Source organism: Rhinoderma darwinii, chromosome 1, assembly GCF_050947455.1.
Source record: "Rhinoderma darwinii isolate aRhiDar2 chromosome 1, aRhiDar2.hap1, whole genome shotgun sequence".
Classification (NCBI taxonomy): Eukaryota; Metazoa; Chordata; class Amphibia; order Anura; family Rhinodermatidae; genus Rhinoderma; species Rhinoderma darwinii.
In genome coordinates this window covers 500,931,304-500,953,987 of record NC_134687.1, presented here as the reverse complement: position 1 = coordinate 500,953,987, position 22,684 = coordinate 500,931,304, and the positions used below count along the sequence as shown (strand labels likewise).

Here is a 22,684-nt window from a genome sequence, read left to right as displayed (position 1 = left end):
TACTGAGGTTGGTACTCGTGCTGTATATATGTACTGATCTTTGTTCTGATGCTGTATATATGTACTGAGATTTGTTCTGGTGCGGTATGTATGTAATGAGCTTTGTTCTGGTGCTGTTTTACTGAGCTTTGTTCTGGTGCTGTATATACGTACTGAGCTTTGTTCTGGTGATGTATTTATGTACTGGGATTTTTCTAGTGCTGTATACGTGTACTGAGCTTGTTTCTTTTGCAGTATTTATGTGCTGAGCTTTGTTCTGGTGCTATATTTATGTACTGACCTTGGTTATGGTGCTGTATTTATGTATTGAGCTTTGTTCTGGTGCTGTATATATGTCCTGAGCTTAGTTTTAGTGCTGATTTTATGTACTGAGCTTAGTTCTGATAATGTATTTATGTACTGAGCTTTGTTATGGTGCTGTATATATGTACTGAGCTTGGTTCTGGTGATGTATTTGTGTACTGAGCTTGGTAATGGTGTTGTATTTATGTACTGAGCTTTGTTCTGGTGCCGTATTTATTTACTGAGATTTGTTCTGGTGCCGTATTTATGTACTGAGCTTTGTTCTGGTGCTGTATATATGTACTGAGCTTGGTTCTTGTGCTGTATTTATGTAGTGAGCTTGGTTCTGGTGCTGTATTTACATACTGATCTTGTTCTTGTGCTGTATTTATGTAGTGAGCTTGGTACTGGTAATGTATTTATGTACTCAGCGGACCTCATCCACATGCTGCTGAATATTTTCTGCACGGTAATCAGGTGAAATCCTCTGCAATATCTACAATACATGCAGTTTTACTGCCCTTTGTGACACAATGCACTTAGACTCTATCACCCAAGGGCCCACATAAACCTGGAACTGGCCCTAGTTATGGGGACATCTATGGTTGCTGTTAAAGGAACATTAGTTCACTCGCTTGTGGAGGAAACGTGGGGCTGATCAACGCAAACACCACATACATCCATTTTGTAGGCACAAGCTACGTCCAAACTATAAGGGTATGTGCACACACACTAATTACGTCCGTAATTGACGGACGTATTTCGGCCCCAAGTCCCGGACCGAACACAGTGCAGGGAGCCGGGCTCCTAGCATCATACTTATGTACGATGCTAGGAGTCCCTGCCTCGCTGCAAGACAACTGTCTCGTACTGAAAACATGATTATACTACGGGACAGTTGTCCTGCAGCAGGGCAGGGACTCCTAGCATCGTACATAAGTATGACGCTAGGAGCCCGGCTCCCTGCACTGTGTTCGGTCCGGGACTTGCGGCCGAAATACGTCCGTCAATTACGGACGTAATTAGTGTGTGTGCACATACCCTAACAGACAGGATGCCCACGTAGGTTTCAGGTTGTTAGTGTATGCCAGGTGTTGTAGTTTCACTTCAGCTGGGGGTTACCACCTGTGTAGCGGAGGGCACCCAATGAGGACACAATATAGCGGCTACAATGACCAGGCCGTGCCCTCCTCCATAACCATCACTACACGAGCGGTGTCCTCCATTCACTGGGCACACGCCCGCATCTCCGTCACAACCGGCTCCCGGGATCCCACGCTCTAGACACGCCCCCCGGGCTTGGTCCAGCTTACTCTCCGCCTAGTCCGGGTTACGTGGCAGCGCTACCGTCAGCAGCAGAGCGGCGGACATATTACATGCCGGCCTGGTGTAAGTGGTAGCCGGCTGCTGGGGTGTATCCCGCTATACAGTGCTAAGGGTCCGGGCGGTGCTACACAGAGCTGAGCGGCCGGTACACAGGTGAGGAGACGTCCTTGTATATCATCATGTGTGACAGTACGAGCAACAGAGGATGTGACTGACTGCAGGAATGTCCCCCCGACTACACATCCAGTTGCTGCTGCCTCATAGTGTTCACATCGTATCACAGACCCTCATAATAACTTATTCCCCATTTTGCAGAAGCCACTTCTAGCGAGGGAGGGACGTTGAACGTGGCAGCAAGGATCATACAGTGCACGGAATGCTGGGAAATGTAGTCCTGTAGTGTCAATCATTCTCAGGCAGAGTAGGAATTTTACTTCTGGTGTTCTAGGCTTTGTTTAGAGTTGTAGACAGTCGTGCAGAGAAACCAGCAGGTAAATGCTCTCTTAAAGGGGGTATGTAGCGGTAGACAGACCCTTTAATGTTAGCCCTCCATAAACAGCACCTTGTAGGGAGGAACGATGTTCACATGATCTGCAAACTAGGTGTTCTGATCCCTGTCAGCAAATCAGATGCAATAAGAAGGTTCACACTAAAAAATATAAATATATATATATATATATATATATATATATATATATATATATATTGTTACACACATAAGCACATCTGATTGGCCTAGGGGGGCTCAGACTAGCTAATTTGCATATCACTTGCTTATACTAATCTGACGATCAGGGATCTATTAGTGATTTAGTGTGAAGATCTGCCCACTGACTTCTGTTTTTAGGGATGTCTTTATCTGGATGAGCAAACGTGAATGGCTCTGGTCCCTGGCAGGTCCTCATTCACATTAACGTATTTCCGCGTCCGCAATTCACCCGCACCTTCATCTGCGGGTGAATTGCGGACCCATTCGTTGCTAGAAGTGAAATCTCAGTTTGAAGCCTGGTTAAATGAGTTGTCTTGTTGCTTTAAGTTATGGGGATGTCTTATATTACACACATCTATTGAAAGCAATGCATGCCCTATGATTTCCATAGACAGTTAGTTAGTAGTTCTAAAACGTTCACATTGCAGAACTTCCCGCGGATACTGGCTGAGCTTGACGACTGACAGTACTTCGATCTGATTTTGATATTTTATTAGGAAATTGCTTTTTATGTATCTGGCCATTATCCTTTTGAAGTGGCTCTGAAGATGGAGTGTCCAAGGATCTGTCATGGGGCAGAACTTCATGTATTAATAGGTATGTCCCCCTGGGACATAGAAGCTCCTTCATGAACCTCTGCTCCATTCAAACTCAGCTCTGCCACAGTTGGTTACTCGTTCTAGCGATTCGTGAGGGTTTCAGGTGTCTGGCAATCAGATGATCACCGCGGGTTCAGCTTTCCCAAATCCCCAGCGATCAGCTGATCTTGCCAGGGGAAGATTTCCACTTAGTTAGGAGTTGGTAAAATAACAGAATTCTCTTGACAGTGTAAAAAAACTAAATGACCAGACTCTGACTGCTGGTATACATTTCACACGAGGTTCAAAACTTTCAAGAAACACTTGCAAGTGGCCCAAACATTCAAGAAAAAAAAGTTTAGTAAGTGCAGTGTGTGAGAATACTATGCTAGAAATGTAATGTCTGTATATGTAAGAGTTTTATTGCATCCATTCTGATGAATTTTTACTTACAGTGCCCTATCGTAGAAAATGATGGAAGAGAGCGGCATTGAGACAACTCCTCCTGGCACTCCTCCTCCTCCCAGCACCTTAGGGACATCAAATGCAGCTGCTACAGCTATCACCACACCAGTTCCTCCAGGTAGAATCAGCGTGTCACTGTGATGAAATAAGGCTTTGTTCACATCTGCGACAAGACTCCGTTCATGGGTTCATTCGGATCTTTCCGTCAAGGGAAACCATGAACGGAATCCAAATGGAAATCATAGGTTTCCGTTTGCATCACCATTGATTTCAACGGTGACGGATCCGGCGCAAATGGTTTCTGTTTGTCACCGTTGTGTAAGGGTACTGTCGTTTTGATGGAATGAATAGCGTAGTCGACTGCGCTATTCATTCCGTCAAAACTATGGAACCCTTACACAACGGTGACAAACGGAAACCATATTCACCTGATACGTCACCATTGAAATCAATGGTGATGCAAACCTACGGTTTCCGTTTGGATTCCGTTCAAGGGTTCCCTTGCCGGAAAGCTCAGTCGGAACCCATGAATGGAGTCCCAGCGCAGATGTGAACGAAGCCTAAGGCTATGTGCTGTACATAATTTAGTAACTGTCTAAAGAAAATATATTTTCCTAAAACAGTCATTAGAAAATCTGCTCAATAAAAAAAAAAAAAAAATGTGATTCTTAAACCGAATGCTACCTTGCTAATTCTGTATTTTGGAAATCTTAATAAACCATAGTCCTGGAAACGTTCCATCTAGGAAAGTATATCCCTGGTAGCTGTACCACTGGTGACATTCGTCTGGTTAATGAAAATAGAGCAGTTATTGGTACCCACACGCAGTATGGCACAAGCCGTACCACTACCACGGAAAAATCGTCAACAAAAAATACATGCAGTTTTAGCCCAACAAGTGGCTTTTTAAAATAAAGTTCTATGAGAAACCACCTTGTGGTACCGCATGTAAATACGCAGATGGTGATTTTCAGTGCTGCGTTTTTTTCCTATGAAAGTCAATAGAGAAAAAAACATGGCAAATCTGTGACAAATCATCATTATTCTCTAAAAATGTCATGTTTTTTGCCAGTATTGTGTGAATGCCATTTTTAAATGTACCCATACACTTATTAATCGCCACACAGCAAGGTCCCAAAGTGAATGCAGAAGTCTAAGGCTGCATTCACACGAGCACATTACGTCCGTAATGGATGGAACGTATTTCGGCCGCTAATCCCGGACCGAACACAGTGAAGGGAGCCGGGCTCCTGGCATCATAGTTATGTACGATGCTAGGAGTCCCTGCCTCGCTGCAGGACAACTGTCCCATACTGTAATCATGTTTTCAGTACGGGACAGTAGTTCCACGGAGAGGCAGGGACTCCTAGCGTCGTACATCACTATGATGCTAGGAGCCCGGCTCACTGCAGTGTGTTCAGTCCGGGACTTGCTGCCGAAATACGTTCCGTCCTTTACGGACGTAACATGGTCGTGTGAACCCAGCCTAAGAGACAGAGTGCTGGGTTTGTTTTCAATTTTTAGGACCCGTATATACATGATATTCACAATGATGTCCAGAAAACTGATGGTCCCACAATAAGACAAGCCAGACGTGCTAAAATGTTGTGCTACTTCAATTTTTTTTTTGCCTCTAGTGCTATAATTGTTTTAAATAAAAAAAAAAAAAAAAAAAACTTGCCCACAATCCAGTGCTGTGTTGGCACTGCCAGCTTCCTCTCCCTGGCCGCTAGGACCAGAAGTGCTGAAGGTGCATACACATACATACTTCTACCCCGTCATCTCAATGCAGGTGGTGCCGCTGGATCTACTCAAGATCCAGTGTTGTTACCCTGCAGAAGCTTGCACTGCAATAAGATTTGTCATATATTAAAGGAACACTAAACATATAAAAAAAAAAATTTAAATATCCCAGCAATACCTCCCTTTAATCTCCTGCCTTCCTTTGATCTTATTATGTCTCATGCTACAATTATTGCTGAAAAATATATAAAGAATTCTTCTCTGTTTTCCAATAGATCAACCATCTCCCCTAAAGTGTGTGTCAAAAAAGCTACAAATAAAAAGCAGCGTTTAACTTTTGTTAGCGATTTTCATTTTGAAGGGTTTTTTGAAAATGTCAATCTTATCTGTCATTGCTGTTCAATGCATTAAGATGAAAGGACAATCTCTATCTAAACCACTGATGTATACTGTTCTGTTTTCACTTCACAGTTTTATCAAGTCCACTGGCTGCTCCGACAATCCCATCTGCCCTGAGTTTTTCTCCTCCTACTTTCTCATCCCCTCATCCCCCTTCCACCGTACCTCCCATGAGAACTTTTGCTCCTCTGCCGTCTATGCCTCCATCTCTGGCCTCAGGGGTGCTGCTGCCTCCTCGTCACACATCTGCACCTGCAGGTTTCAGCAGTCCATTGCCATCCCTGTCTTCTGCCTCTTTTCCTCCTCCTCCTCCACTCAGCTCCACTCCTGCACCTGTCTTATCGGCACCACCTATGGGTCCTCCAGTCACAGGATTTTCTATGGCTTCCACCTATGATATTACAAAGGGTCACGCGGGGCGAGCACCTCAGACACCATTGATGCCTTCATATTCAGCACCTCCTGTCACAGGTTGTGTCTTTGTAATGTTTTATATTCTTACTTTTGGTTATTTCTTACCTACTATTGGTTTGATATTTAGTCCGATTTTGACCTACATGCACTCTCTTTGCTGCATTTTTTGGCTGTGGCAATTGAGCGCCGCAGGCAAAAAAATGCAGTGAAAAACGCTTTCTCTGCCTCCTATTTGTCAATGGGTGGTCAGAGACGGAAATGCCAGAAGAAAGGGCATGCGGCTTCTTTTTCCCGTGAGCGTTTTTTCCGCTCGTGGGAAAAAACTCCTCCGCCTCCCATTGAAATCAATGGGAGGCATTTTCGACAGTTCTTTGGCGCTGTTTCCATGTGTGAACAGGGCCTTAAAGGAGAGTTTTCTGGCATGGGATATTACCAGATACAAGCTTCATTTTATGAGCTTTACTTTTTTTTGCCATGTGCTCTGTATAGTGATGTTTTATGAGTTCTGAGATGTAGCGTGTGGCTGTTTGGCAGTGTTATACATACATTGTGCGGTCCTCATATTTTCTAATATTACTGATATAAATAGGACTGAAGTAAAAGATCACATTCACATCAAGAAAAATTAAACCGATTTCTGAGAACTGGTCTTTACTGGCTGCAGAGGGGGCATTGTTATTTATCTGGTGTTTGTCTATGAATAAGAATCATGGGATATCCACAATCATAAACCCTCCCCCGGGGAATCAATATGGTGAAAGTATGAGCACCGCATGTACTCTGTTATTTCAGACCTATTTATAGCTAACAATAGATTTTTTTTTTGATTTTTTTTAAACTGTATTAAAAATTCTGTAGCATATTTTTTTTAAAACTCTGTATTGTGCCATTCCTCTGTTATTACTTTGAGAAATATGAATAAATAGACAACTGGGTCTGTCCCTACTCACTCACTCTGTCAGCACTGATTGGACATTGTCAGTCTATGTAAGGACACACCCCCAACTGGTAACACCCAGCTGTCAATTAACTCATAAGTTGTTAGGAGGAATAACAGAGGAACGGCACAGCATGGAGTTCTAAGAAAAGATGTTCCAGAATTGTTATTTCATTGGGAATACAATTGTTTACTAAAACAGATATTAAAGGAGAGGTGACTGGTTCTCTTTAATGATGCAATATTATACTAAATGTAATTTCCCTGCATAATATAATTCATTAATACAAGCAGCATATCACAATTCAGTTTTGGGTGATGTCAGGGGGTCGACTGCCCCATGAATAGTCTGGAAAAGACTGAAACGTTTTATAATCCCCCCTGAGCCCTCTATACTCATTTAAGTTCATGCATGTGGGCAAGGTACTCCTAAACCAAGGAAGGAATACCCACATGACGGTTTAAGGCTATGTTCACACGGAGCATTTTGCCGAGTTTTTTGACGCGGAAACCGCGTCGCAAAACTCGGCAAAAACGGCCCGAAAACGCCTCCTATTGATTTCAATGGGAGGCGTCGGCGTCTTTTTCCCGCGAGCAGTAAAACTGCCTCGCGGGAAAAAGAAGCGACATGCCCTATCTTCAGGCGTTTCCGCCTCTGACCTCCAATTGACTTCAATGTGAGGCAGAGAAAGCGTATTTCGCGGGGTTTTATGCCCGCGGCGCTCAATGGCCGCGGGCGAAAAACTCCGCGAAAATCGGAGTGCAGGGAGAGGAAAATCTGCCTCAAACTTCCAAACGGAATTTTGAGGCAGATATTCCTCCTGCAAAATACTCCGTGTGAACATAGCCTAATAGTGTGCCCAGATCTTGACACCGCCAGAAATAATTTATATAATTTAATTTTTTTATTTGTATTACATAACACTGCCGTGGTGTGTCTTCCAGTAACCAGGGTGGTAATAACTTTATTCCCTAAAGTAAAAAGATCAGGTGCTGTCAGACATCAAAAACACTAAACAATACGCGGAGAACATAAAAACAGATGTTTATTTCTTGCTGTGGTTTGAAATCAGGTTTAGTATCATTTCAACAAGACTTAAATCTAAACAGGGTTTTTTTTTTACTTAAAATTTTTTGTGTCATTTAGGTACCTATCATAACAACAAATGCATAAAGGGGCGACATTTGTTGCATTTGAATTGTCTGTATAATCATATCAGGACTTATTCCTTTAATCAATTTAAAAATAATACAGCTATGCCATGTTCATAACAGACTTGGCTGAAGAGAGGGCAAGAAAAAGTATTTTGTTGGTTAAATAGATGGCTACAATTCTGCGTTACTCGGTTCAAGCAAACACCTGAATTCACATCTTCATTCAGTTTTCTGTGTTACTGAATGTGCACTAGGAACATTGTACAAAACATAAAATACAAGAATCTAAAGTTATTTTTTATGTTTTTTATATATAGTTTTATCAAATCCTGTTAACCAGCTTGCTCCTGTTGCCCCTGGTGCATCAGGCTCTTCTATTACATTTCCAGAGGAGCCAGAAGACCCCAGGATGCTTGCAGCACACAATGAACCGCCTGCTGGAGGAATCTGGGGCTTCATCAAGGTAAGATGCAACAACCTAAAGATGACCTGTCCGCTCTCCTGACATGTCTGTCTTATAAGATAACAAATCTGCTGCATTTATTCCTCCTAGTATTGGCTGAATAAATTGGCAACTGAGCATTACCATTCCCCTTGTTAAAGGGGCGTGTCGCTACATACAGTGAAAATATCCAATCAGTGCTGACAGAGACTCTGTAGAAACACACCCTTCATACATTTCCAAGAGGAATAACCGAGGAATTGCACAACGTACAGATCTAAGAAAATATGCTCCGGGATTGGTTTTTTGTTTTTTTTAATTCTGCCTGGAAAAATCAGCTCTGTCTTTTTTTAAGCGGTTTTGCACCACAGGCGGTTTTTGATGCGATTTTTGCCGCGGTTCTCTTTTGTCTGTTGGAGAAATAGGTAAAGGGGAAAAATGGTGAGCAGTTTGTGCCAAAAAACGTGGCAAAAAACACGTTCATTGCCGTCTCCCATTGAACAATGGTGTTTTTGAGGCGAAAAACGCCTCAAGATAGGGCATAGAAAAAGAAATTAGCAGCACGTCACTCGAGGAACGTTATATCAAGAGAATTTTCAACCAGTGCAGGCAGTGTCGAGTCGAGGCCAGTTCAACTCCAAAATAGACACAAGAAAGTAGAGACCGCAGCACACGTAGTTACCAAAGTAGCAAAAAAGGTGTCTTTTATTTCACCATAATAAATAGCGACGTTTCAACCCAATTATGGGTCTTTCTCAAGCAATAAACAAAGTGCTTATGTGTGGTTTATAAAGTGAAAATGACATCAAAATAGTGATTACATATGCAAATGCACGTGCAAAACAATTTAGGCAAATGTGCCAAATACATCAATGAAAATACATTCATGTACAAGTAAAAATCACTTACATGACCCTGGTAGATGGGTAACCGGACTATTCAAACAAACAACTAGATCTCGTATAATCCAATTTTGATCTATCGGCATTCAACAATCCCTATTGCCCATGCGCAGGATACGTCATGACGGCGTCGCCGTCACTTAGTTGCCACACTCACGTGACCGCAAACTGCATGTCGTGTCATCAAGTGCTGATCCCATGGTTACCCTCTCCAAACAATCTGTAAGTAGCGTGGTAATTCCTATTTGCGTACCAACATATCATCTCCATAATGTATTCTATATAAATTAATAGTCATTTACTATGTATTAGATATCATATGTTTGATTTTGAAAATGTTATCGTATATTTCTTCATTTACTATGTTAATACATTCTAAGGAGGCATATCCATTATATTCTTAAATCCAACACCTTTGGACATTAATACAATCATTCAGCGATTGCCCAGTACAGGACATACGCAAAGAATGAATCCCACATAAATCCCACACGTAGCACCTTCTGAGCCATCTAAAAGGCAGCTCACAGGGTAATACCCGTTAGGGATCATGAAAAGGCTGCCACCAGATAAGTGGAACCCCAAAATATAGGAAAGATGCGTAAGAACCATAATCTCTATGGGAAACGACCCTATAGTAATGGGTCAACAACAACTGAGGGCATCAAGGAGAGATATTATTGTACCCAATAGAATTATACACGTACCTCCAAACGCTATACAGAGAAAATATATATTTTTTATTATAATCCATAACATTAGGAGGAAATACGTATGGCAATGGGATATTGAACATCGAAAAGAGATATACTGTATTAAATTAGTACGGCGTTCCATCTTCACAGGGTTTACAAAATCCCAGCATGTGCATACAATCTAAAGAAAAAACATTTTATTACAAAAATAACACAAAACAATAAAAACATCATAACAGAACAATATGTAGAAAACTTCAACGTCTAAGCACTTACGTTTAAAAGAAAACCCACAGCAATATGGTATGAACACATATACAAAAGTAGAGCTAGATTCAGGCCTCTTGGTTCTAAGCAATCCAGTTCATAAATCAAACGTAACTCCAACCTTTTTAGCATGGCTTCCCATTCGCCCCCCCCCCCCCCTACCCTACATAACACCGGAATCCCATCAATATTTCTAAACCTCAACTGTGAAACATTATGACTATGTTTATCAAAGTGCTGTGGGATGGGTAGGTCCAGCTTGTTTTGACGAATAGTATACTTATGTTGATTAAGCCTAGTCCTACATTCTTGGGTAGTCTCTCCTACATGTAACATCCCACATGGACAATGCAGAACTATGCAGACTATTCATTTATATAGAATACATTATGGAGATATGTTAGTACACAAATAGGAATTACCACGCTACTTACAGATTGTTTGGAGCGGGTAACCATGGGATCAGCACTTTATGACGCGACAAGTAGTTTGCGGTCACGTGAGTGTGGTAACTAAGTGACGGCGACGCTGTCATGACCTATCCTGCGCATGGGCAATAGGGATTGTTGAACGCCGGTCGAAATTGGATTACACGAGATCTTGTTGTTTGTTTTAACAGTCCGGTTACCCATCTACCAGGGTCATGTAAGTGATTTTTACTTATACGTGAATGTATTTGGCACATTTGCCTAAGGCTTTATTCACACGAGCGTATTTCACGTCCGTACTACGCGCGTTAAAACAACGCACGTCACACGGACCTATGCAATTCAATGGGGCCATTCAGACATTCAGTGTTTTTCACGCAGCATGTGCCCGCTCCGTGAAACTCACTGCATGTCCCATTGTTCATTTTTTGCGCATCACGCACTCATTGAAGTCAATGGGTGCGTGAAAATCACGGACAACATACGGACGCACATCCGTGTGCCATGCGTTTTTCACGCAACAGTTGCTAAAGAAATGAGCAAGATAAAAAACACCACTTTCAGTTTATTTTGCTGACGTAAAAAACGTGTGACATACGGATGACATGCGCGCGTAAAAAACGCAGACACGCACTGTACACGGATGTCACACGGAACTGCAATGCAGGAAAAACCCGGGCTTTTTTACTCGCGCAAAACGTACATGTTCGTGTGAATAAGGCCTAAATTGTTTTGCACGTGCATTTGCATATGTAATCACTATTGTGATGTAATTTCCACTATATAAACCACACATAAGCACTTTGGTTATTGCTTGAGAAAGACCCACTGATTTCAATGGGTGTCCATTTTGTCCATTTTAGCCATTTTGTTATTTACTAAAACACACGGCTGTTAGGTCCTCTTTTTAGAATCAGAGGAGATCTATATTGTATACCACTATTCCATACCTTTCATGGTTTTAAATATGTTGAATAAAGTATTCTAGAATAACTTATGCTTTTTGTCTTTTAAAAGAGTAAGGCCCTGTCCACATAGAGTTTTTTTGACGCGGAAACCGAGTCGGAAAATGTGCCCAAAAACCTGCCGATAATGCCATGCCTCCCATTGATTTCAATTAGATTGGGGGGGCCTTTTTTTCACGCGAGCGGGAAAAAGAAGCAACGTGCCCTATCTTCGGGCATTTACGTCTCTGACCTCCCATTGACATAAATGGGATTCAGAGAAAGTGTATTTCGCTACGTTTTTGGCCGCGGGTGAAAAACGCTGCGTAAAACGTGGCAAACTGCATGCAGGCAGATCAAAATCTGCCTCAAAATTCCAGATTGAATTTTGAGGCAGAATTTTCTGCCTGCAAGAAGCTCTGCTTGAACAGGGCCTAATGAGTTTTCTTATGTTTAATAAACCTGGTTTACAGGCTGGGTCACCGGGTTCCTTTTTGAATACAAATATTTATGACTCAAATTGGATCTATATGTTCAGCATTGAGGCAGAGTCTCTGGATTGTTTCATTAATGATCGCTCATGCGTTTTTTTTTTTGTTTTTTTTCAAGGCTGTCATTAATGGTACTTATGCCACTGTGCCGCATTTTCACAGCCCTGTGTCATAAGCCCGCCACTGGGGTCTCAAGCTGGCTAGAGCGGGCATCAGGCTGTCTAAAGACAACTAGGCTGTTGCCCTAAGCGCCGGGATCAGAGTTACCTTGAATTCCAGCCGTTTAACCCCTTATATGCCACGATCAATAGCGGCTGGTGCATCGAAGTAGTTTCAGAGGGAGGGGGCCCCCTCTGTCACCCCATCGGCACATTCAGTAAAAAATAGTTTTATAAAGTTAATAATAAAGAAATTAGAAATCCCAAGTAAAACAAATGAAAAACCCACTTTTTTACCTCCCAACCCGAACTATAAAGCTATTACATTGATTAACCACATGGTGAATCCCCCAAATAATAAGCCCTTATACAGCCCAAAAAAAAGTTATGGCTCTTAGAACAAAAACAAATTCTTAAGAAAAAAAGTGTACTAAAGGAAAAAATAACTATATAAATTTGCTATCGCCGTAATTGTAACAACCCACAGAATAAAGTTGTTTTTTATACCACAAAGAGCATGGTGGAATTTCTGGTTTCTTTTGCCATTAAACCCCAAATTTTTTCATAAAAGTTAATAAAAAAATTGTATACCCAAAAGGGTTAACACATATAGTGATTTATTAGTGCTGTACCTGCAATGTTTCTGTAAAAACATTAAGCCTATTCATTTAATGTAGGGAGTTGCTGGAAATCCTGTGGTAAAATCTGTGCTGGATAAAACCAAACACTCTGTGGAGAGTGTAATTACTACTTTGGACCCTGGCATGGCTCCATATATCAGTAAGTAAAAAATTCTAACATCTAAAGTTAAATTTACTAATAGTGTTACGTTTTTGACAGTCAAAAAATGTGCTAAATTTATAACAGTGGTGCACGCTGCATAATAAATTTGGCGCATCTAGTAAGACATGCTAGACACTACTTTTCCTTATACCACCTATTGGTTGGCTTAGTTTATGCCAGTTTTTTGTGCCAAAATATTGGCAACATTTTGGTGCACGGTGTCACATTTTAAGCTATACCCCTATATCATAGACCACACCCCTTTTCCGCTAAGCCATACCCTTTGCCAAGTGCGTTTAAAAAAAAAAAGTGTCAAACTGTTAATAAATGTGGTGCATGGCATGTATGCCAGAATTCTGGCTGAATTTGAATAGTAAATCTGCCCGTATATCTCTATTAACACGGTGCCATAGTCTTCACTCTTGGACGATAATGAAAATTATACTTTGGGACACAAACTGCATTCAAACCTCTTTTTTTAGCTGCAGGAGATATATGATCATGTTCAAGGGTGCGATCGCTTGTCCGCTGATATGTAGAGAGGGTTGCATTAGGCAGGGCCCTGTAATACAGTAAAAAGTAAGGAAATTAGTAGAAGAGAAGTAGCCGATTCAGGATTCTTTCAAACTGATGAAGAAAGAAAATGTGATCTTTAATGAATAATAATGTTTAAAACGTCATACATGTGACTCTCTATTTCTATAGGGTCTGGAGGCGAACTTGACCTAGTAGTAACCTCAAAGAAAGAAGTAAAGGTTGCTGCTGTACGAGATGCTTTTCAAGAAGTTTTTGGCATGGCCCTTGTAACAGGAGAAGACGGACAGTCTAACATTGCTCCACAGCCTGTTGGCTATGCTGCAGGCCTGAAGGTAATTTATTTTATCCCGCAGTGAACACTCCATGAAACTGAGCTTAAAGGCTATGTAAACCTTTGTAAAGAAATTTTTGTTTTTATTTTTTTTAAATAAAAAGTTGTATCCGTGTTTGGTGTAACTTTACAAATAATTTTTATAAAAAAATTGTTTTACTGTTTTAGATACAGCTGCTCTGTATTCTCTATACAGAGCAGCTGTATCTAGCGCTATTCACTGAATCAGTCAGTCCCGCAGACCTGACTGGTTCAGTGTCAGTGGGTCCTGCAGGTCTCTGACACGCAGGATCCACCTGTAATCTGTCGCATCTAAATTCATAACTTAGATGTGATAGATTATAGGTGGATCCTGTGTGTCAGAGACACCCAGGACCAGCTGACACTGAACCCGTGACAGTGTGAACTGGGCCTAAGAGACCTAGGACATTAATTTGCTTCTTAGAACAACAGTTAGTGGGTTTCTTTGGCAGTACGTAAAGAAAGCTAAAACTGAGCACTAGAAGTTGCTGCGCAAGGGGGAGGAGATGGTTACGTGCTCCTATCTATTGATGAAAAATAATGCATGGCAAGTGGGCTCAGCTATTGTTCTATAACATTAAATGTAATACCTACTGTTTACAGGGAGCCCAGGAAAGGATTGATAGTCTGCGTCGGAGTGGCATGATCCATGAGAAGCAGCCTGCTGTGTCAGTGGAAAATTTCATTGCTGAGCTTCTGCCAGACAAGTAAGCATTGGATAAATAGGCAGAATAATACGTTGTGCTGATGTCCTTTGTTTAAAATCTAAGTGAAAATAGTCTACATTTTTCTTTAAAGAGGCTCTGTCACCACATTATAAGTGGCCTATCTTCTAAATAATGTGATAGGCGCTGTAATGTAGATTACAGCAGTGCTTTTTATTTAGAAAAACAATCAATTTTGACGGAGTTATGACCTATTTTAGATTTATTCTAATGACTTTCTTAATGCCCAACTGGGCGTTTTTTAGCTTTTGACCAAGTGGGTGTTGTAAAGAGAAGTGTATGATGCTCACCAATCAACGTCCTACACTTCTCTCCATTCATTTACTCAGCTCATAGTGATCTTGCTAGATCATGATGTTCTGTCACTTACTCACACATTAACGTTACTGAAGTGTCTTGAGAGTGAATAGACATCGCTTCCAGCCAGGACGCGATGTCTATTCACAATCCTGACACTTTGGTAACGTTTGTGTGGAACTTACAGCACAGCAAGCGTAATCTCGTGAGATCACGCTTGCTGTCATTAAATCCCACACAAACGTTACCGAAGTGTCAGGATTGTGAATAGATATCGCGTCCTGGCTGTAAGCGATGTCTATTCACTCTCAAGACACTTCAGTAACGTTAATGTGGGTCTATGTGACAGCACATGGTGAACAACGCAGGATCACGATGTGCTGAGTAAATGAATGGAGAGAAGTGTATGACGCCGATTGGTGAGCGTCATACACTTCTCTTTACAACGCCCACTTGGTCAAAAGCTAAAAAACGCCCTATTGGGCATTAAGAAAGTCATTAGCATAAATCTAAAATAGGTCATAACTCTGTCAAAATTGATTGTTTTTCTAAATAAAAAACACTGCTGTAATCTACATTACAGCGCCGATCACATGCACAAGATAGGCCACTTATAATGTGGAGACATAGCCTCTTTAAAGAAAACTGCTGTTCATGTTCTTTTGTGTCATATTTAAACAAGTGAATAGCTTCGGCTTCGTTCACATCTGCGTCGTGACTCCGTTCGTGGGTTCTGTCGGACCTTTCCGGCAGGGGAACCGATGAACGGAATTCAAACGGAAACCGTTGCTTTCAATGGTGACGATCCAGTGCAAATGGTTTTCGCTTGTCACTGTTGTGTAAGGGTTCCGTTGTTTTGACGGAATCAATACTTTGTGCTATTGATTTAGTCAAAACAATGATGGCCTTACACAACGGTGACAAACGGAAACCATTTGCACCAGATCGTCACCATTGAAATCAATGGTGATGCAAAGATTCAATTTAGAATTCCGTTCATGGGTTCCCCTGATGAAAAGCTAAGACGGAACCCATGAACAGAGTCCCGATGCAGATGTGAATTAAACCTTATATGTATATTACTTGCTGGTTAAAGGGCAATTTGTTCATATTGTTACATTTTGTTTTAGGTGGTTTGACATTGGCTGTATAATTGTTGACGACCCCATCCATGGGATACGCTTAGAAGCCTTCACACAAGCCACACCTGTGCCTTTAGAATATGTGCAACAGGTATGTCAGATGAACATTCTATGTATGCTCGGAGGCTTCCTGAAAGGAAGGCAAACTAGTTCTGTAATTTTTTTTCAATTTGCTTTTGTTTTAAAAAAGTTTATTACAATTGGTTAAACATACAAAGACCTAACAAAAGAAGAAAAAAAGAAAATGAACTGAAACAAACACAAAAAAGAAAATCTTTTCCCTGTCTGACAGGTTATTTATCCATGACCTGTTTTCTCACATTAACCACTAACCGTTGAATGAGTAATGAAGCCAATGTACAATATTAATACATTTTGTCAGTGATCTGCAAGTCTCCCTCCCTTCTCACAATTAATTCTTAAAACTCTTCAGTTGTGTAAAGACACCCGCTTGCAACCCGAGATTGCACTTCTGTTGGCACTTAATGAAGTACAGCCATTGCAGAATGGCTAGGTAGAGTAGTGTAGGGGCAACTGCCATATGCCTGGCCGGCTGTGGTGTCACTTCTTAATTCAGCATACCAGTTAACATTATAGATGGCAATGCAAGTATCCTCTACGGTAAGAGGTCTATTTTCCCCCAATGCAAACACTTATGGATTGCTACCAAGTAGACCCATCGTACTGTAGAGTGTCATGTGACTGAATTTTTATTTACCCAGTGATGGAAGTGTTTGGGTTAAGAACTCATCATTTTATTTTATTTTTTAAAGATTGATTTGCAACTTTTCCATGTTCTGCCTTTATTTATTAGATATGTAACTGGTATTTGAAGAGATGTCCTGATTTAAAAGTTTCACCTCATAAAGGGAAAAGTACAAGTTATTTAGGGAGTCCATGCTTTATTTTCAAGTCACATAAATACAAGGTTTGAAGAGTTACTGGGTATTTATTCTTTAAAGAGGTTCTCTGTGACTCAAACATTTATGGCCTTGGTGTAGGCCTTCAATGTTTGATCCTAGAAAGGACCCCAGGGCTGTCTGCTCAGTAAGCCTGCGGTTAGGGATTTTTTTTATGCTGTTTTGCATAAAAAATATTTTATCGCCCATACATTACATCTACACGACCGTAATAGCCTGAAGAATTGATTTAACTGGCTCTCTAGTGCAAAACATGAACAGGTTAAAAAATAATTTTTCCCGATAATAATGCTGCAAAAATAAATGATATAACTTACACAGTAATTTTTTTTCACCCCAAGCCACGCAAAAAAAAAGATACAATTTCTTCCGCATAGAACAATGCCTCATACAGCCACGTCAAAGGAAAAATAAAAAAAGTTATGGCTGCTGAAAGGCAGAGAGACAAAACCGAAGACTTTAAACAAAAAGACACTGAAAATCTCACGTATAGTGAGCTAATAAAGATATGACTTAAAGAGGTTTTCCCGAGTTATTCCAAAAAATGTAAAAGGGGTATGAGGGATGCATTAAAAAAAATAAAATAGAGCCATTACTCATCTCACAGATCCCTGGTATTCCAGCGCCGCAGCTTCCGTCCTCCCCGCCGCAGTTTTTTTTTTTTTTTTTTTTTTTTTTTACAGAGCTGCAGAGATGAGGTGCCTGTATACCCAAGTGATTGCGTTAGCCAATCACTGGCCTCAGCGATTCTGTGCCGTATACCCACTGAGATGAGTATTTGGCTGCAGTGATCACGCGGTATACATGTCATCGCTGCACCCATGTCCATAAATAAACAGCGCTGGGGAGGAACGGAGTGGCAGCGCTGAAACTCCAAGGATCTGTGAGGTGAGTAATGGCTTTTTTTTTTTTTTTATATGCATCCCTCCTACCCCTGACACTTTTCTCAGAAAACCCCTTTTAATTCCAGCACCAAGTTATCAATGCAGATGTCTCAGTTGTGTCTAAGGATGAAATGGAAACAATGCTATGATAGTATAAGATTTTTAACTTTTCTTCCTTCCACAATATAGGCCCAAAATCTCACCCCAAAAGACTATAACCTTCGGTGGTCTGGGCTATCTGTAACGGTGGGTGAAGTGCTGGAGAGAAGTTTACCCCATGTCAGCAGGACTGATTGGCACGTGGCATTCACAGGCCTGTCCCGTAGGCAGATGATTTACAGTGCAGCCAAAGCTCTTGCAGGAATGTACAAGCAGCGTCTCCCACCAAGAATTCTTTGAAAATTACCTGTGTGACTTGACATTTCTTTTGATAAAATTGTGCTTTTTAGATCTCAAATTTAGACCAAACAACATGGAACAGTAGTTCTCTATTGTTAAAAGAAAACGCACAAAGCTGCACAATTCCCTTCCATTGAGATATAACATTTTCTTTACAATCGAGAGGTTACAGCATTTGTTAAATACATGGCTAATCATTTGGAAATGTAGTGCCCCTATTCCTGCCTCCACCCTCCATGTCTGTGTGTTCAGCTGCTTTGGAGGTAACTATGTGGTAGGCCAGGCTTCTAAGCCAAGGAGTATCCATTATATACTGCCCATACTTTCTTCACCACTTTTCTTTAATCACACCATGTTGGAAAATTCCATATATCGACTTTCTTAACAGGCTTTAATGTGTGTCAATGTATATAATACAATGTATGCCTGTTCATTTTCAAATGTGTAGATCATACAGCCAGGAATATATTGGATGTGATTGCACCTTAATTGTCATTTCTCAATTATTATTCGGTAGATTTTACCGTTAAAGGCCATAAATTCTAGCAATGCCCGACATCCTTGAGATTGATTTTATGTCTTCAGATTAGAAACACATGTCTACTAACTCCTAATATGATGTTAGTAAATAGCATTTTATGTTATCTGGGACCTGTTCATCTCTATTTTTGTCTTTAGGGACTAATTCATACTGTTCATCATTCCTCTCAGTCCTGAGGGATTGTAGTATGTCAAACAAGCATATGATCTTCGGACTGATCCGTCACAACACATAAATTAAACCCAGTCACCTTTTTATCCTAGTATACATATGGAGCTATTTCCAGGTCTTTGTTCCAAATAGAAAACTGGTCAAGTTATGTATGGTACAGTCACATATGGGGTCTTTTGTCCAATTTCCTACTACAAAGTGCTCCCAAAGCACCCCAGTGACCAGAATGATCTTCTAATGCAAACCTTTGGTCTAGTCATTTTATAAATCATTGCATTATTACACGTTCATGCTGATAACCCTGGGGGTGGACTTACACATACTGTCAGAATACAGGTGGAATTTACAGCAGCCAGTCTGTATTCTGTAAATGGAGTGATCAGATCACATCCATCAGCATATTGACGTCACTATATGTACACTAATTGGGGCAGATTTAGTATTACTGTCTTAGACTAGCCCTTAAAACAAGACCAGGCAGGCAGAAGATGCGCCAAATTTATCACAATGGTACATGCTGTATGATATATTTGGCTCATCTTGTTAGACACTTTTTCTTTATGCCATATCTTGGTTGGATTACTTGAGACCAATATCTAGCGACAACATTTTTCCGCACGTTTTAAGCGAGGCCCCTTTTGGCAAACCATTCCCATTTTTCTAGACACATTTTAAATCTGTCTAGTGAGGCTCAAAAAGATGCTAAAACACTTAATAAATCATGTGAGCCAGTTTTTTGGCACAAATTAGGCCAGAATTCTGGCGCATTTAGCTTAGTAAATCTCCCTTATTGTGTAATATAGTGCCTGTATTCTGCAAATGGTTCCTGCGGGAAAGCGGGTATGAATTTGTGTTCCACAGAAGCCTACAGGGTTAATACAGACATTGCTCCTGCTTTAAGAGGGAGGGATTCAGATGTGACATTCCCGTTTTTGCTACTGCTGTAAATGACAGATGTCACACTGTGTTCATAACCGTTCAGTTGAATTTTATGCAGTTTTTGCCAAGTGCCACCTGCTTTTTGTTTTGCCTTTTTAAAATGGCTCCAAACCAGAGCTTTACTTTACTTTTCATCCTGAAATCGCTGTTCGTAGTAGTTTAAATGAGACACTTGAAGTTCAGTTAATTTTATACATTTTCCAAATGATGGAATGGTTGTCCCCATACATGAATACTTAGGGAAGGAATATTGGTAAATTTAGATTTAAAATGTAATCACTAAAGGTCATTTTGCAATTGTTGCTAATGAAATGTTACTGTCCTGGCATTTATTCAGCTATAATACAAGGTATTGTTGCATATAGCTTGTAGTGCCTGTCCCTTTTAATGACCTGCATCCTTATAGTATGAAATATTAATACGCTATCTGACGGGGAAGAGGGTTAAACACGAAGGTCAGTTTAGAAGGAGCCTTGTGCTATCGTGTATAAGACCCTAAGACTATTATACTGCATTGGTTCGAAATTGATGCAGTGTATGTACGGATGTGGATTCCCTTTCTCCTTTTAAGATTTTACCCACATATTTTTGTTAGAGGGTTTTCCAGGATTAGAAAAAAGGTTGTTTCTTTTTCCTACAAGAAAGAGCGCCACTCTTGTCCATGGGCTGTGTATAGTATTGCAGCTCAGTCCCATTTACTTGATTGGTGCTTTTTTCACTTTTTTTTTTCTTCTAATCCTTGAGAACCCCTTTAAGAATCCAGTCAGTCTCCTTCAAGTAAAGTTTGTTGTTATGATCAGCGCTAATAGAAGAAGTAAAATAATTGCTACCTCTGCTGTCCTTCTACCTAGGATATAATCTTAAATATTATCAGTGGTTAAAAAAAAATATATATATATATAATAATACTGGAACCAATTTTATCAGGCACTTGATAAATGGTGTTTCCAAGTCCTATATTACCAATGATAGCATCAGTGTTGCATTTCACTGGCCTTGCGAGAAATGCAGCACAAAGTCTTTTACAACCTTCACTTTACTTTTCTCCTTTTTTTTTTTTACAGTAAATCGTCGCAATGAGTCCCTTTCATCGTAAAAACAAAAAGTAGGAAAGCCAGGGTAACAGGGTGACTCATGACGTGCAAAAAGGTTTGCTATTGCCGGCTGTTGCTTTCGCCAGTCCCAGCCAGAGTGCTGTGGGTCAGTGCTACTCATTATTTAGGCTACTAAAATACGAAAAAAAGCCACGCTGTAGCCCTAGCCTAGTAGGTGAACTGAGCAGTAACTTGTTTTTATACCATTGCTTTTCCTTGTAGATTTATTAATGTCACAAGCAGTGGAAAATGTTAATACATTATTTCTAAGAGCTCTTCCCTTCAGAGTAATTTGAGGACTTTTAACTTTTCTATACCCTAATGGATTTTCCCTACGTTTTTATGCTAAGAGATATGTAATTTTTATTTTTATCAGTCCAGATTTCATTACACAATTATATGGCCAGTTTTTATAGTGTAAAGTGAGATTTTTTTTTTTTTTCATTTGATGAAGTGATGATAATAAGAGGGTTTTTATGCACATTCTCACATCACCACCTTGGGGTAAATATATTGCTTTTAGTCTTATACACTAATTTACATTGCTGTATAACCTAGATGCCTAAAACAGATTTTAGTTGTTATTTTTATACCCAGTTTGGAAGCAGTACACTAATATATTTGCCACCAGTGGCTTATTTTGTGTATCGGCATGAAATGTTTTTAAAATTACATTTGTTGGCAGTTTTCCTTCATTTGTATAATAAAAATTTGTGAGGATGCAAAGATGGCATACAAGTATAAATATTTCTACAGTGCCTGTCTAATTGGTGTTTGGCATATATATAATTTATCCCTTTCTAAAGTGTACCTATCACCGGAAAAACGGGGCCTGTTTTATTTAAAAATCCACTAGTCCTTTAGGAAAATAATCATTTTCTAAATATATGATCTTAAACGCAAACATAGCCCCGCTGTCAGTGTACTTTCCTTGCAGGAGTCAGCTGCCAATCTTCCAGGTAGGGGTACCTCAGCATCCCCTGCATCATCCTGGTATACCCCAAAGCAACAGTATCCAAGCTCTGAATGCTAAGAGCTGGTTATCGCGAGATCTTGTGTTGTCTTAAAGAAGGCGAACTGCTATATTAATGTAGCACTTACTGATCGGTAACTGCTGTATTAATGGTTACCTTAGTTGCTAGGTCCCATAGCAGCTGCTTTGCCTGTTACTCAGGTAACTACGCACATTGGTTTGTTTAAAGCACACTTTCTTCTGAAACCGCCTGCAGCTCTGTTCAGCAAATGATTGTTATGTTCACACGGCCTATTTTCAGACGTAATTCGGGCGTTTTACGCCTGAAAAAATGCCCTTAATATGCCTACAAACATCTGCCCATTGCCTCCAATGGGTTTTACGATGTTCTGTTCCCTCGAGCCTTTATTTTACGCGTCGCTGTCAAAATACGGCGCGTAAAATGATGGCTCATCAAAAGTGCAGGACACTTCTTGGGACGTTTCTGGAGGCGTTTTTCATTGAAAAACAGCTCAAAAAACTTCCGTAAAAAACGTGAGTTAAAAAAATTTCTGAAAATTAGGAGCTGTTTTCTAATCTCTGTACAACCCAA

General features: G+C 40.4%; 1 protein-coding gene across 3 annotated transcripts; it reads left to right on the top strand.

Moving 5' to 3' along the window:
* The first annotated feature begins 1,412 nt into the window (after nucleotides 1-1,412).
* PRRC1 (proline rich coiled-coil 1) lies at nucleotides 1,413-21,886 on the top strand. Of its 3 annotated transcripts, none has more exons than XM_075835886.1 (9): nucleotides 1,413-1,761; nucleotides 3,351-3,478; nucleotides 5,575-5,973; nucleotides 8,377-8,471; nucleotides 13,013-13,115; nucleotides 13,824-13,987; nucleotides 14,611-14,714; nucleotides 16,160-16,262; nucleotides 18,165-21,886. In XM_075835886.1, exons 2-9 carry the CDS (start codon nucleotides 3,367-3,369, stop codon nucleotides 18,372-18,374), a joined length of 1,290 nt encoding a protein of 429 aa, XP_075692001.1. In that variant the 5' UTR covers nucleotides 1,413-1,761; nucleotides 3,351-3,366; the 3' UTR covers nucleotides 18,375-21,886. The 3 variants fall into 3 exon arrangements, with proteins under 3 accessions (XP_075692001.1, XP_075691987.1, XP_075691996.1); XM_075835872.1 differs by having other exon boundaries at nucleotides 1,415-1,761; nucleotides 8,326-8,471; XM_075835881.1 differs by lacking the exon at nucleotides 1,413-1,761 and adding an exon at nucleotides 2,040-2,099 and having other exon boundaries at nucleotides 8,326-8,471.
* The last annotated feature ends 798 nt before the right edge of the window (nucleotides 21,887-22,684 follow it).

What these genes read in the sequence shown, in the direction of transcription:
- PRRC1 (XM_075835872.1), top strand. Translation starts at nt 3,367, where the DNA reads ATGATGGAAGAGAGCGGCATTGAGACAACTCCTCCTGGCACTCCTCCT. An exon ending in GCTGAGCTTCTGCCAGACAA is followed by an intron (nt 14,715 to 16,159) that starts GTAAGCATTGGA and finishes ATTTTGTTTTAG; the next exon opens with GTGGTTTGACATTGGCTGTA. An exon ending in CTTTAGAATATGTGCAACAG is followed by an intron (nt 16,263 to 18,164) that starts GTATGTCAGATG and finishes TCCACAATATAG; the next exon opens with GCCCAAAATCTCACCCCAAA.